At 43.2% G+C, this 14,115-nt stretch overlaps 1 protein-coding gene across 1 annotated transcript; it reads right to left on the bottom strand.

Annotated features, from left to right (window-relative positions):
* Positions 1-2,373: 2,373 nt before the first annotated feature.
* On the bottom strand, positions 2,374-13,569 carry Taf13 (TATA-box binding protein associated factor 13). The gene is made up of 4 exons (XM_059266100.1): positions 13,487-13,569; positions 12,140-12,218; positions 6,383-6,480; positions 2,374-2,932 (listed from the first exon to the last, which is right to left on the bottom strand). Exons 1-4 carry the CDS (start codon positions 13,511-13,513, stop codon positions 2,762-2,764), a joined length of 375 nt encoding a protein of 124 aa, XP_059122083.1. The 5' UTR covers positions 13,514-13,569; the 3' UTR covers positions 2,374-2,761.
* Positions 13,570-14,115: the final 546 nt, after the last annotated feature.

Here is a 14,115-nt window from a genome sequence, read left to right as displayed (position 1 = left end):
CACCGTAGACAAGAGCTTATACGAGATCTGAAAGATGGAGGGGAGGGCTGTTAGGACTGGGCCTAACTTTTGAAATCTCAAAGCCTACTATCCCTAGTGGCACACCTCCTCCAAGAAAGCCACACCTCCTAATCCTTCCTAAACAATTCCACTAACTGGGACCAAACATTCAAACATGAGCTATGGGGCCATTGTCATTCAAACCACCACAACTAGGAAGTGCAACAGTTTCCTCATTCAGAAGTTGTTAAGGACAGAACCCTAGAACTGTTACCCATGTTCTTGATTCTTCTTAAGCCTTAGAGTCCAGTCAAGCCTGAAGTCAGTCCCATCCTCTTTCCCATGTTTCAACTAAGTAAGCCAGTAAGTCAAGTCCCTTTTCTGCTTATATTCGTTTTGCATTCTATCACTTGGCACCTTAAAAAGTCTTGAGATTGGGCTGGAGAGATGGCTCAGAGGTTAAGAGCACTGGTTGCTCTTCCAGGGGTTCTGAGTTCAATTTCCAGCAACCACATGGTGGCTCACAACCATCTGTAATGGGGTCTGGCACCCTCTTCTGGCGAGCAGGCATACATGCAGGCAGAACTCTATACATAATAAATAATGTTAAAAAAAAAAGTCTTGCTGGGTGGTGGTGGTGGCGGCGGCGGCGGCGGCGGCGGCGGCGGCGGCGGCGGCGCACGCCTTTAATCCCAGCACTCAGGAGGCAGAGCCAGGCGGATCTCTGTGAGTTCGAGGCCAGCCTGGGCTACCAAGTGAGTTCCAGGAAAGGCACAAAGCTACACAGAGAAACCCTGTCTCAAAAAAAACAAAACAAAAAAAAAAAAAAAAAATTCTTGAGAGTAAAAACAAAACAAAAAGCAGAGTGACAGTGGTACATAAATGTAATCCCAGCATGTGGCAGATGGAAGGTCAAGGATGAAGTTCAGCTACATAGTGAGTTGATTCAAAGCCAGTCTACACTACAAAAGACCATCTCAAAACATCTCCTTCCAACCAAACAAAAAACAACCACCAAAACCCCCCAACCAGGGTTGGATTAGTTTCAGCAATTTGGAGTGTATACTACTTGCAGATGACCAAAACTTGGTTCCCAGGACCCACATTAGCTGGCTTACAAACACCTGTAACTCCAGCTCCTGGGGATCTGAAATCCTGGCCTCCTTGGGCACATGTACTCTTTCTTGTGTACATACCTACACATAGATACACGTGTGTGTATGTGTGTGTGTGTGTGTGTGTGTGTGTGTTAATTTTTAAAATTGTATGTTATATAAACAGTAAAATGGTCATTAGTAGAAAAGTAAGCCATTTAAAATGACTGGGACATTGAGTCAGTCAGGGTACACACTTTTCTGCACAAAGTAAGTAAAAATTGAATAGCATTCAGTGTAATTCTTTAGTACACTTTTCAGAATGGAGCAGCCCTGATTAGCAAAAATAGTGGCAGACAGCTGGCCATGATGGCACAAGCCTTTACTCCCGGCACTGGGGAAGCAAAGGCAGGTAGATCTCTATGAGTTCAAGGCCAGTCTGGTCCACTTAGTGAATTCCAGGACAACCAGGACTATGTATAGAGATGCTGTTTCAAACCCCACCCTCCAAATAGTGACAAATATTATTCCACCACCATGCTTTTTTAATTTTTAAAATTACGTTTGTGTCTATGTGGGGTAGAGAAATCTGAGCATACCAAGGAGTGTATGTGATCAGACGCCAACCCGAGGGTCTGAGGTCCTGAGTTCAATTCCCAGCAACCATATGGTGGCTCTCAACCATCTATAATGAGATCTGGTGCCCTCTTCTGGCCTGAAGGCATACATGCAGGCAGAGCACTGTGTACATAATAAATCATAACAAATAAATAAGTCGCAAACTCAAATATTAGCGTGTTTAAGTTTTCATTCTTTATTCTTTGTATCAGCAGATTAAACAGGAAGTATTTCTCAAGTCTGATTTAGGGATGTTAAGAAGCACCAGTAAGTTTCAGAATAACATTCAGTAACCTCTTTAAATGCAATTTTAATCCTTATTATAAGCTAAATAGAATAATAATTTAATGCAATAAGCTAAATGCACACAAAGCCTGCATATCCTTTACTACAAAAATGGTTTGCACAGCCACATATGGGTTTAATTAACTATACATTTTTCACACTGAAAGTACTTACATTTATGTCACTAGAACACCACCTACACCTGTCCTGACCTCAGGGTTACAAGCCTTGCCATCCCTACTACTGGAAGTATTTATTTTTAGAAGTTTTACTGCTATCAAGGAAGATGATGGCCACTAGTATTTAACAAATAGTAGTTTCTTTAAAAAAGAAAGTGTTCTTTAGAAAAGAATATTAAAACAAACTCTTACAAGAATTTAGTTCCTTAAAAGAAACACAAACCAGTCCACTCTCTTTAATAACTCTCTGCCACTGTCATAAAAACTTGAAATACATAAAGGACATGTCTCAACTTTCATAAAGTCAAAGGACATTTAGACTGCATATTATGCAGCTAAGGTATATAGCTTGGCACACACAAGTCTGCCTTGTGGAGCTGGAACTGCATGGTCGGCTGTATTTTAAGTTAGTAGTCATTAAAGCCCAGTAAAGAATTCAAATACAGCCAGATCAAGGCAGGCAAGGAAAGGCTCAAGGTATGAAGCTAAAATTGAAGACCTCTTTCATTGTGTGCCTAGCAATCGTGATATTACAACGCATGGTTTCCAAATAAAATATCAAAATTCCAGAAATTCCAAATGGTGTCAAGATCCATAGTTGGCTTCATCGAAAGCTTTCCGAGCCCGTTTCAACTCTTCGTTCATAGTCAGTAAGTCTTTAACTCTAGCAAACTTCCTTGGGTCCTTTCGAATCAGGAAGACAATATCTTCAACTTGCACTCGACCCTGTCTTCCAATCGACATTGCCTTGTGAGTCTAAGACAAGGAAATACATTCATTTTTAAAAGTCAAATCTTTTTGTGTTTTAACTTGCTATTAAACATGCTGGTGAGGCTGAAGATTTTCTCTTCTAATTACAGCTACTCATTTGAGAACCATCTGTACGGTCATCTCCTTGTTCCTTTTCTATTGCATAGTTAGCAATATTTTCTTTATGCTTTATGGGCTTTTTTTTATTTGCATTAAGGACATTAAAATTACCAAAGTGAGCTAGACAAGGTGATGCACATCTTTAATCCCAGCAGAGATAGAGACAGGCAGATCTCTGTGAGTTCGAGGCCAGCCTGGTTTATATAAACATTTACATAGTAAGTTCCAAGCTGGACAGAATTACATAGTGAGACCCTGCCTCAAAAAGACAGACAGACAGATATAGAGAGAAATAGACCGAAAATAACAAAATCTACCAAATTTGGAGATGCATCCATTTTGTTTTGTGATATAGGTGGAGTTTTTGTTTTGTTGGAGAGGTGGTCTTGTTAAAGGTGTTCTGGGGTGACAGTGATTGGGTAATAGAGATTAAGCAAATAATAACATCAGGGTTTAAGGGCTTGGGAGGAAGGGAGGTTTATGGAGGGTAAATAGTAAGACAGGTCATAAGACTGCTTAGACCTTTGATACCAAAATCTGTACTTGGAGACACAACAGTGACATTTGTTGCTGTTTTGTTTTTGAGACTTGGTCTCACAATATAACCTGGAACTCACTATATAGACCTGCCTGACCCTGAACTCAGGCTCACTTGTCTGATTCCTCACTGTTCATCTTTTGAGACAGGGTCCCTGTACATAGCCCAGGCTGGTCTCAGTTGAGGCAATCCTCCTGCCTCTGCTACAAGTTCTGGGATTTACAAGCATGTACCACACTGCCTAGCTTTGCTTTTGTTTGTTGCGGCAAAGTCTTGCTATGTAGCCAAGGCTGGACTTGAAACTGGGGTCCTCCTGCCTCAGCTTCCAGAATGCTTAGCATGCTGAGATTACATCCTCTCATTCCTGGCTGTTTTGTTAGTGTTGGGTTTGGTTTTGTTTTTTCGAGACAGGGCTTCTCTGTGTAGTCTTGGAGCCTGTCCTAGAACTCACTCTGTAGACCAGGCTGGCTTTGAACTCAGAGATCCATCTGCCTCTGCCTCCTGAGTGCTGGGATTAAAGGTGTTGCACCACCACCGCTTGGCTTATTTTATTTTTTTAGACAGGCTCATTATGTTGCTCTGGATGGTCTAGAACTTGCTATACATAGACCAGGTTGGATTTTTTAACTTGTAACGATCCTCCTGTCTGTCTCTAGAACTCTGGGATTATGCCAGTCTCTGTCATTTAATGTGGTGCTGGGGGACTGAACCCAGGGCCTCACCCATGCTAAGGACATGATCTACCACTATTACTGTTAACGTTTTCCTTCAGTGCAATATTAGACCCAGGCCCTTACACACACTAGGCAAGTGGTCTTCCATCAAGCTCAGCTTCAGCCCTTGCTGAGCAATTTCTTCACTTTTATTGTGTAGTAAGGAAATAATCCAAAATAAAGGGTGAATATTCATAAGAACCAAAAAAAAAAAAAAAAAAAACAAACAAACAAACAAAAAAACCCAAATTCCGTAACCCCATCCCTGCTAATATATCCAAAGAAAAGAAAGGAAGAAATCCGTAAAAGTGGTCATTCAAGATGTCAGACTCAGGCCAGGCATGGTGGCACACGCCTTTAATCCCAGCACTCAGAGGCAGAGGCAGGTGGATCTCTGTGAGTTCAAGGCCAGCTTGGTCTGTATAAACAAGTTCCAGGACAGCCAGGCCTACACAGAGAAACCCTGTCTGGAAAACAAACAAACAAAAACTCCAAACAAGATGTCAGACTCAGGGCTGGAGATGTAGCTTGGTGACAGTGCATTTGCCAAGCATTCAAGAGGCCCTGAGTTCAAACACCACAGAACAAAACCACCTGTAAATAACTTACACAATAAGCTTAGGGTTAATCATAATTAGTAGGACAATCAATATGGGAAGCAGTTTGAGCTTTGATAGTTTGCCTAGCATGTATAATGCCTGGGTTTGACCACCAGCAGTGAACATATGGGCCTGATGGCACAGCTTGTATTCCCTCCTAACACTCAGGAAGTGGAGGCAGGAGGATCAAAACTTCAAGGTTGTCTTTAGCTACACAGTGAAGCCAGCTTGAAACACATAAGACCCTGTATCAGGGGAGAGAAATTCAAATAAATTTATATGGCTACTAAAATAAAATATTAAAACACAAGAAACACATATTGTAAGGCATTTAAGAGTAAAATGAATGTTATTATGATTACTACAATAAAAAACATCATGCTACTTAATTTTAATTTTTGGTTTGTTTTTATCTTTGGAGAGGGCTCTCAAAGATTTAAAAAACCAAACAAACCCCAAAGGTATGACATAAACTGTACATACCTTCAAATGAATACTGAAAGAAAAAGAACTTAGGCTGTATGAGGTTATGGATAACACTTTATTCAAGGATATTGCGTTTTAACAAATAAAACTTGGAAGTTGGAGAAATGGCTCAGTGCTGTTCTTCCAGAGGACTGGAGTTCAGTTCTCAGCACCCACATGGCAGCTCACAACCACCTACCTCCAGTTTTAGGGAACCCAACACCCTCTCCTAGAGCACCAGGCACACACATGGTACACAGACATACTTGTAGGCAAAACAACCATAGATATAAAATGAAATAAATCAATGAACAAACAAACAAATAAAACTTCATTATGCAATCTCCATTATTAATGGCAACTTAACTTACTGGCAATGAAGCCAGGAATTTGCACCAAGTCCGCACTCAGATGGACAGCTCATTTCAAAAGCTGTAGTGTTAGTTAACGCTTAGAATTTCAAATCTTCAATGAACTAAAACAGTTACTGTGGTGACATTGTTTGTAATCTAAGAAATAAAGCTTGCCTGAAGATCAGAGGACAGAGCCAGCCACACAGTTAGCCATAGAGGTCAGGCAGTGATGGCACACACCTTTAATCCTAGCACTTGGGAGGCAGAGGCTCCAGAGATCTGTCTGGATTTCTGTGAGTTCGAGGCCACACTGGGCTACACGAGATTAATCCAGTCTAAAAGAGAAACAGTCAGGCAGTGGTGGCACATACCTTTAATTCCAGCACTTGGGATCACACACCTTTAATCCCAGCACTAGGAAGGTTGAGACAGGGAGTGATAAAGCTGGGCAGAGAAAGGAATATAAGGCAGGAGGAGACAGGAACTCAGTCTCTTTCAAGCTGAGGAATCGGTGAGGTAAGAAGTGGTGGCTGTGGCTGCTCTGTTTCTCTGATCTTTCAGCTTTCACCCTGATATCTGGCTCTGGGTTTTTATTAAGACCAATTAAGATTCGTGCAACAAGTTACAAAAATAAAAATGACAAAGTTAATCGTTACAAACGGTCTTACCATTTCAGTGATGAACTCGATGACGAGATCTTCGAGAATATCCACTGACTCGGTGTAAGGATTCTGGTCATCCCCAAACCCATACATCATACACCGTACTGTGAAAGAACAAGAGCTTTGGCTTACTCAGAGACTGACCAACTTCACCAGCACCCTTCCCATACCAACTAGAATTAAACCAAATTATAAACAATGGTTTAAAAACATAATTATGGCTGGGTGTGGTAGTACATGGCTTTTCAATCCCAGCAGTCAAGGATCAGAGACAAGTGACTCTGAGTTCAGGCCCAGGCTGGTCTACATAGGAAGATCGTGCCTCAAACAAACAACAAAATATTACAATTGTCTCCAAGCATGGATTTTGGTATCAAAGGTCTAAGCAGCTTATGACCGGTCTTACTATTTAGCCTCCATAAACCTCCCTTCCTCCCAAGCTACTAAACCCTGCTGTCATTTGCCTAACCTCTACCACCCACTCACTAGTGCCCACAACACCTTCAAATGTAGTAAGGACAAGGCTAGTGGTAGCTTTGCCTTTCTTTCTTTTCTTTTCTTCTTATGCCGTGGCTGTCCTAAAACTCACTTTATAGACCAGGCCTGCCTCTTCCTCCCAGTGCTGGGATTAAAGGCGAGCACCACCACACCTGGCCTGAAAGATTAGCCTTTCCTGCAAGTGATGTGGAAGTGTGGGAGGTAGTGGGGCAGTGGCAAAGAGAAAGCAGAAGGGTCTCCATCATTACCATAGGGGAAAGAACATGAGAGAAAGTGCTCCAACTACCTTCTTATAAGAAACAGGCTCAATTCGGTTGTGGTGGCGCACGCCTTTAATCCCAGCACTCGAGAGGCAGAGGCAGGCGGATCTCTGTGAGTTTGAGACCAGGCTGGTCTACAGATTAAACTCCAGGACAACCAGTGCTACACAGAGAAACCCTGCCTCAAAAAAGCTAAAAAAGAAAATAAAGAATAAAAAGGCTGAAGCCCTTTCAAGCTTCATCTGAAAGAACAGAATATACAAAAGAGAAGAAAAGTCTAATTCAGAGGAATAAAAATAACTGCAAATAGCTAAAAAACTTTAGTAGTTCCTATAGGCCAGATACTATTTTAAGGCTTTTCATATATAATTCATTGAATTCTTAGACAGGCCTCTAATTTAGACACTAGTGACACCCCTTCTATGGGTGAGAAAACTAAAGCACCAAGTGAAGTGACTCACCTCGAGGTCACACAACTAGTTAAAAAGTGAACCTTAAATGTGACTCCAGCCGATCCGAACCCCAGCAGTCATGCTTTTCTTTATAGCTTAGAACAGATGGGACTCATAAGGATGCTCAACCTGCTTCTACTTCCTAAGTGCCAGGGTTACTTTTATTTTGATCTCAGTAGTGACCATAAGCACACAGATATAAATCTCACCAGGTTGTTCTCTTAGAACATGCCCAATTTACTGTATGCAAGTCTTTTTTTTAAGAGGCAGTTGGGGCTGGAGAGGTGGCTCAGAGGTTAAGAGCCCTGGCTGCTTTTCTAGAGGTCCTGAGTTCAATTCCCAGCAACCACATGGTGGCTCACAACCATCTGTAATGAGAGCTGGTGCCCTCTTCTGGCCAGCAGGCATACATGCAGGCAGAGCACTGTACATAATAAATAAATAAATCTTTAATGAAAAAAAAAAAAAGAGAGAGAGAGGAAGTTGAAGGGCTAGAAAGACAGCTGTGGATAAAGATGCTTGCTGTGCGACCCTGACGGCCTAAATTCAATCCCTGGAACCCACGCAAAGGTGGAAGGACAGAATCAACGTCACAAAGTTGTCCCCTGCCCTCCTGTGCATCATGGGACCAGCACACTCATACACATACCAACGAACATAAAATATAATAATAATAATATTTTAAAAAAGACAGAGTCAGCCAGGTGTGGTGTGGTGCACACCTTTAATCTCAGCACCCAGGAGGCAGAGGTGGGCAGATTTCTGCGAGTTCAAGGCCAGCCTGGTCTACAAATCAAGTGCCAGGACAGCCAGAGCTGTTACACAGAGAAACTGTCTCAGAAAAAAAAAAATTAAAATAAGTAAAGGACAGAGTTTCATTATGTAGCTCTGGCTGACCTGGAACTCACTAAGTAGACCTGGGTAGCCTTCCCTAATGCTGGGATTAAAGGCAAGCACCACCATGACAAACTATATATTGTTTTTAAAAACGCTTAAGAGTATATTTCTTAAAAAAGAAATAGGCACATTAACAATTCCTTTTACATTGTTTTTATTTATTTTGATTACTATTATCAATATCTAATTAACTACTTGGGAGGGATTGAGACAGTGTTTCTCCAGGTAGCCCAGGCTGGTCTCAAATTCATAATCCTCTTGCCTCAGCCTCCTGAGTATTGGAATTATAGAAATAATTCCTATTCAGAAGCAAAAACTGGCAGGGGCCACAAGGAGAAGAAATAACGGGGTGACTGGGAAGCCAGTCTGGAGCACAGTTATCCCTGGTGTTCAAAATGCCAAGAGATTTTAGGTCCCAACAAGAAGGAAGAAAACAACTAGAGCAGCCAATGTTCTCTATTTCCTTTTGAATTCTATTTTTAAAACTTGCCTTTTTAAGAGACAATTTTAGACTTACAGATGAGATATAAAAATAGGAAAGTTTCCATATGCCCAATATCTAGCTTCCACTTATAACATTTATACAACAAATATTCATCAAAATTAAGAAATCAACATTAGTACAAGTACCTTATTCAGATTGTATTTATTTTTCTACTTAGGTCCATTTTCTGTTCAGATTCCTTATATCTACTCCACCCCCACATGGTAGGGAAATGTCCTTACCACTGGGCTACACTCCCCAGGCTCAATTCCAGACTCCACTCTACTTGTCACACCCTGTAGTTTTCTCCATCCAACCAGTGACAGCTCCTTAGCTCTTCCCTGTCTTTCAAAATCTCAACTCTTGAGAATCCGAGTCAGATCTTGAGACTGTGCTGTCTGCCATTTTCTTGTAATTATACCGAGGTTGGAAAGCTTTCACACGCTATGAGAAAGGATCTCACATCAGAGGTACATGCCAATACATCACTGAGAATGCTAACTTTTATCATTAGCTAATGAGGTCTGTTATAATTTCCACTGTAAGCTGTTCTTTCCTAAATAATTGAGGAAGACACTGTCACAGACATTTTGACGGGTAGAATTCACCTATTTCACTAGGAACAGAAAACCTGCATTATAGAAGCTGTACATATTTAGAAGTTGTCTGTATTTGGTCAAAGGTAAAGGCATAGACAACTGGCAGTGGATACTTTGAAAGTGTTACCATAATAAAAGGAAATCTTTAGAATTGGGGATGTGGCTCAGTCAGGAGGGTTCCTGCCTAGCATGCTCAAAGCTCTAGGTTTGATCCCCAGCACTGAATAAAACTGGTCATGTGGCACATCCCTGTCTTCTCGGCACTTGGGAAGTGGAAGCAGGAGGGTCAGAAGTTTGAGGCCATCTTCAGTTACAAGGCCAGCCTGGGCTCTACGAAACCCTTCTCAAAAACAAACGAACAAGCAAACAAGGACAACAAAAGTAGACAAGCTAATGTAGAGTGGGGGAGCCCAGGAGGCCTCAACCCTCCTTGAAGAACCATAGGCAACTAAGGGATGCTGGGAAAGGGAGAAAAAGCCTTCCCAGAAACGATCGCATCAATTGGCTATCCAAGACCAATAGTCAGCCCTGAAAAACACACATAAACTAACACTATACAGACAAGGCAAGTTGTATTAACATATTTAGGGGTGTGTGTGTGTGTGTGTGTGTGTGTGTGTGTGTGTGTGTACAACAATCAATAAAAACGAGGCCCTGACTTCGAAAGAGCAAGGTGGAGTATATGGGAGGGTTTGGAAGGAGGAAAAGGAAATGATGTAATTACATTACAATTTTTTTAAAAAAAAATGGCCCAGGGAGATGGCTCAGCAGGTAAGGGCACCTGCTGCTGAGCCTGAGGACCTGAGTTCCATCCCTGGGACCCACATGGTAGAAGGAGAGACTTACTGAGGCAAGAGGAAGGGCAGTTTAAGGCCGACCTGGACTATACAGCCAGAGGCTGGCAGAAAAACAGCAAAAACATGATCCATGAAGAGACACGAAGGTTCTGTTAAGTCAATGAGAGAAGCCTGTCAAAATTCCGAACTCTTGTCATCATAAAGGTAAAGCAATTGAAACTGAGCCAAAGGTTTGAACAAGAAACAGTGTAAGTACCACTTCTAGAGGGCTTTGGTGTAAGGATTCTTTTCATATCTCCACATGACACATAAGAATCATGTAGCTAGCATCAGGGAGACAGAACAGGCAGTGGTCAGACTTAAACAAAAAATGAAGACACTGGAAAGGATTTTGTTGTTTTGAGACAGGATCTCACATAGCATAAGCTGGCTTCAAACTCACTATCTAGCTGAGGATGACGCTGAACCCCAAATCCTCCTGTCCCTACCTCTCCCAAGAGCTGGGATTATAGGTACGTGCCACCACGTGTGGCTGGAAAAGGATTTAGACAGTTAAAGGCTGATCTTGCAGTTTCAAGAATTTTTAGATACTACCGCATTCAGGCATAAATCTGTGTTGCTGTACTTCTCAATGCTCAGCCAAGGACCCCGGGCATGGAGATGGAGAGTACATTCTCTTGGTGCCTTTCAGGAGTTAGTACGGGCGATGACAGGAAGAAACGGCTAACCTTGCCGCCGCCCTAAAGGGCCTAACTTGTCTGCTGAAGGAGTAGGACAGAAGGCTAGTACATTATAATCTCCATGCCACTGTTAGTAGTGCACACCTCACCACCTTCTGCCCTGTTCACCGCCTTAGTCCAAAGCCTCAACTTACATCACTTGAAAGGTGGATACAAGAGGAATACAATTTCATAGTCATCCTCAGCTACATAATACAAGGCCTGTCTGGGATACAGGAGACCTTGCTAAAAACAAATCAGAAGAAGGGAAAAACAGCAACAACAAAAAACAAAGACAGGAAAATGATGGTGGTGGTGCTCAGGATGTATGTACCTCAGTTATTAGTAGAGTGTCAGCCTAACGTACACAAAGCCCTAGGTCCAATCCTCAGCAAGGCATGAACTGGGAATCGTGACACAAGCCTATAAGTCCAGCAACCAGGGAAGTAAAGCAGGAAGATCAGAAGTTTAAAGTCATACTCATCTACATACCAAGTTGGAAGCCATACTAGGATATATGGCTGGGTGGTAGGGACTCATATCTTTAATCCCAGTACCCAGGAGGCAGAGGCAGAGAGATCTGAGTTTGAGGGCAGCCTGGTCTATGGAGCAAGTTCTAGGATAGCCAGGGCCACCAAAAAAAAAAAAAAAAAAAAAGAACAAATCAAAACTAAAACCCTGCCCCCCCAAAAAGGTGATCATGACCACATTCATCATTTTACATGCTGTACACAGAATTAGTATGCATGATTCAGAAAGCAGTTATGCCGAACATGGGGGTACACACCTGTAATCCCAGTACTTGAGAGTCTAAGGCAGGAGGACTGCTACCTACCAATCCAAAGCTGGCTTGGGCTACACAGTGAGCACCAGAGTAGCCAGGGCTACAGAGAGACTGTCTTATAGCAAAACAATAATAAAAACAGACAACTTCATAGGCAAGTCTGAGGACACTGTCCCTTTAGGCAAACATGTGCAGAGCAATAAATCTACTTTAAATGGACATGTTCAGAAGCTTTCACCCTCCATAGTAACAGCATTGTGAAATACAACTTACATTCTTTAGAGAAAAGTCTCTTTCTCTTCCCCTGTCCACCTTCTGCTCCTCCTCCAATTTCTTCATTCTCCTCCTCAAACTAGAAATTTAAAAATACATCAAGACATGTCGGATGACTGTACTGCGTCTGATATTCCACTGAGTCTCTTTTCTGGTCTCTCTCCTTTTGTGTGTGCTATAATTGAACCTAGGAGCTCAAGAGTCTAAGCAGATGCTCGACCACTGAACTACACTCCCCAGGCCCTTTTCATTTTCCTCTTTTGTTTTGTTTGGAGTTTGTTTGTTTTGGAAAGACACTATTTATGTGTATTGTGTGTGCCTACAGTGACCACAGAGGCCAAAATAGGGTGTCCAACCCACTGGAGCTGGAGTTACAGGTGACTGTTCGTTGCCAGATGTGACAGACAGTAAGTGCTCTTAACCACTAAGCTATCTCTCTAGGCCTTTTTTTCTTTCTCTTTCTTTCTTTTCTTTTTTTCTTTTCTTTTCTTTTATCTATTTTTTTTGAGACAAGGTCTCACTATGTACCCCAGTCTGCCTGGAACTAAGAGATCCACTTGCCCCTGCCTCCTGAGTGCTGGAATTAAAGGCGTGCGCCACCACGCCCATTGAGTGACCCTTTCTCATTTTCAATAGTGACAGGCTAAACCAAACAGCACAAAATCATGAAAACTAGCATCAAAGGGTTCTTAAGACCTAGTCCAATTCATGAGTCATGCAGGAAGGCTTCTATTACGGCCCCTAACAACCCTACACCTTATGTGTGCAGAAGTTCTAATGACATCGGGCTCTGGGTTTTGTTTAGCCAACTAAGTTGTCACACTGCTAGGCAATCCTACAGTAAAAGACTTGATACTGGTCTAAAGTCTACCCTCTGCTGTCATCGGAACCAACATTTGCCAAGCACTTAACAATATGGGACTAAAAACTTTCCCTAAGTGGGCCCGATCCCATCTTATGACAAGAAACCCGATGTCTGAAGTTAAGTGACTTCCTGGGAGAAAAAGGAGTTTGGACTTCAAGCTTCCTGACTTTAATCCATCGTTTCTCCGCTATCTACACTAGTTTTGTTAGCAGCAGCGGGGGCCGATTCCGCAGTATTCGCTTCGATCTCCCCATAACCCTCAAGGTGTCTCAAAAGTGTCCGTCAGGTCCAGATCAAAGGGGGTCCCCTGCCTACTCCTGCTCCCCGTCCTGCCCCACGGCTCCGGTAAATCCGAGGAAGGGGAGAACGCTGCGGAGCTCCCAAACTCGGCTGGATTCCCCACGGAACACGAGGTTCGGGCTGCCTCCGCGAGCGAGCCCGAGGGAGTGAGGAAACAGGCTGGGACCGAGGCGCTCACTCACGGTGGGGTCTTCCTCCTCATCCGCCATCCTAGCGGCCCGCCAGCCTTCTGAGCACCGCCCGGGGACCGCCGCGGCTTTTATAGGATCCGGTGCGTCACTTCCGGCCCGGCCGGCGCTGCGTCTGCACGAACCCGCTCTCGGGCTGAGACTGGCTGGAGCAGTGAAGAGCTCTTCAGCGTGGAATCCTGAAGAAGGAATTAAAAATGGAAAAGAAGCCGGCCGGGCGGTGGTGGCGCACGCCTTTAATCCCAGCTCTCGGGAAGCCAGGCGGATCTCTGTGAGTTTGAGGCCAGCCTGGGCTACCAAGTGAGTTCCAGGAAAGGCGCAAAGCTACACAGAGAAACCCTGTCTCGAGGAAGAAAAAAAAAAAAAAAGCCAGGCCGGGTGGTGGTGGTGCACGCCTTTAATCCCAGTACTCAGGAGGCACAGGCAGGCGGACCTCTGTGAGTTTGAGACCAGAGGCAGGCGGGTCTCTGTGAGTTCGAGGCCAATGTGGTCTTCAAAGCCAGTTCCAGGACAGGCAGGACTGTTACACAGAGAAACCCTGTCTCGAAAGACCAAAAAAAAAAAAAAAAAAAAAAAGACCATAGAGGCAGGCCAGGCAGTGGTGGCACACACCTTTAATCCAG

This window comes from Peromyscus eremicus, chromosome 6, assembly GCF_949786415.1.
Source record: "Peromyscus eremicus chromosome 6, PerEre_H2_v1, whole genome shotgun sequence".
Classification (NCBI taxonomy): Eukaryota; Metazoa; Chordata; class Mammalia; order Rodentia; family Cricetidae; genus Peromyscus; species Peromyscus eremicus.
The sequence above is the reverse complement of the archived record's forward strand: the minus strand, read 5'-3'. Positions and strand labels throughout refer to the sequence as shown.

Coding starts and splice junctions, on each gene's coding strand:
- Taf13 (XM_059266100.1), bottom strand. CDS start 13,513: ATGGCGGATGAGGAGGAAGACCCCACC. Junction 12,219..13,486: donor ATGAGGAGGAAGACCCCACC/GTGAGTGAGCGC, acceptor TTAAATTTCTAG/TTTGAGGAGGAGAATGAAGA. Junction 6,481..12,139: donor GAGACTTTTCTCTAAAGAAT/GTAAGTTGTATT, acceptor GTTCTTTCACAG/TACGGTGTATGATGTATGGG.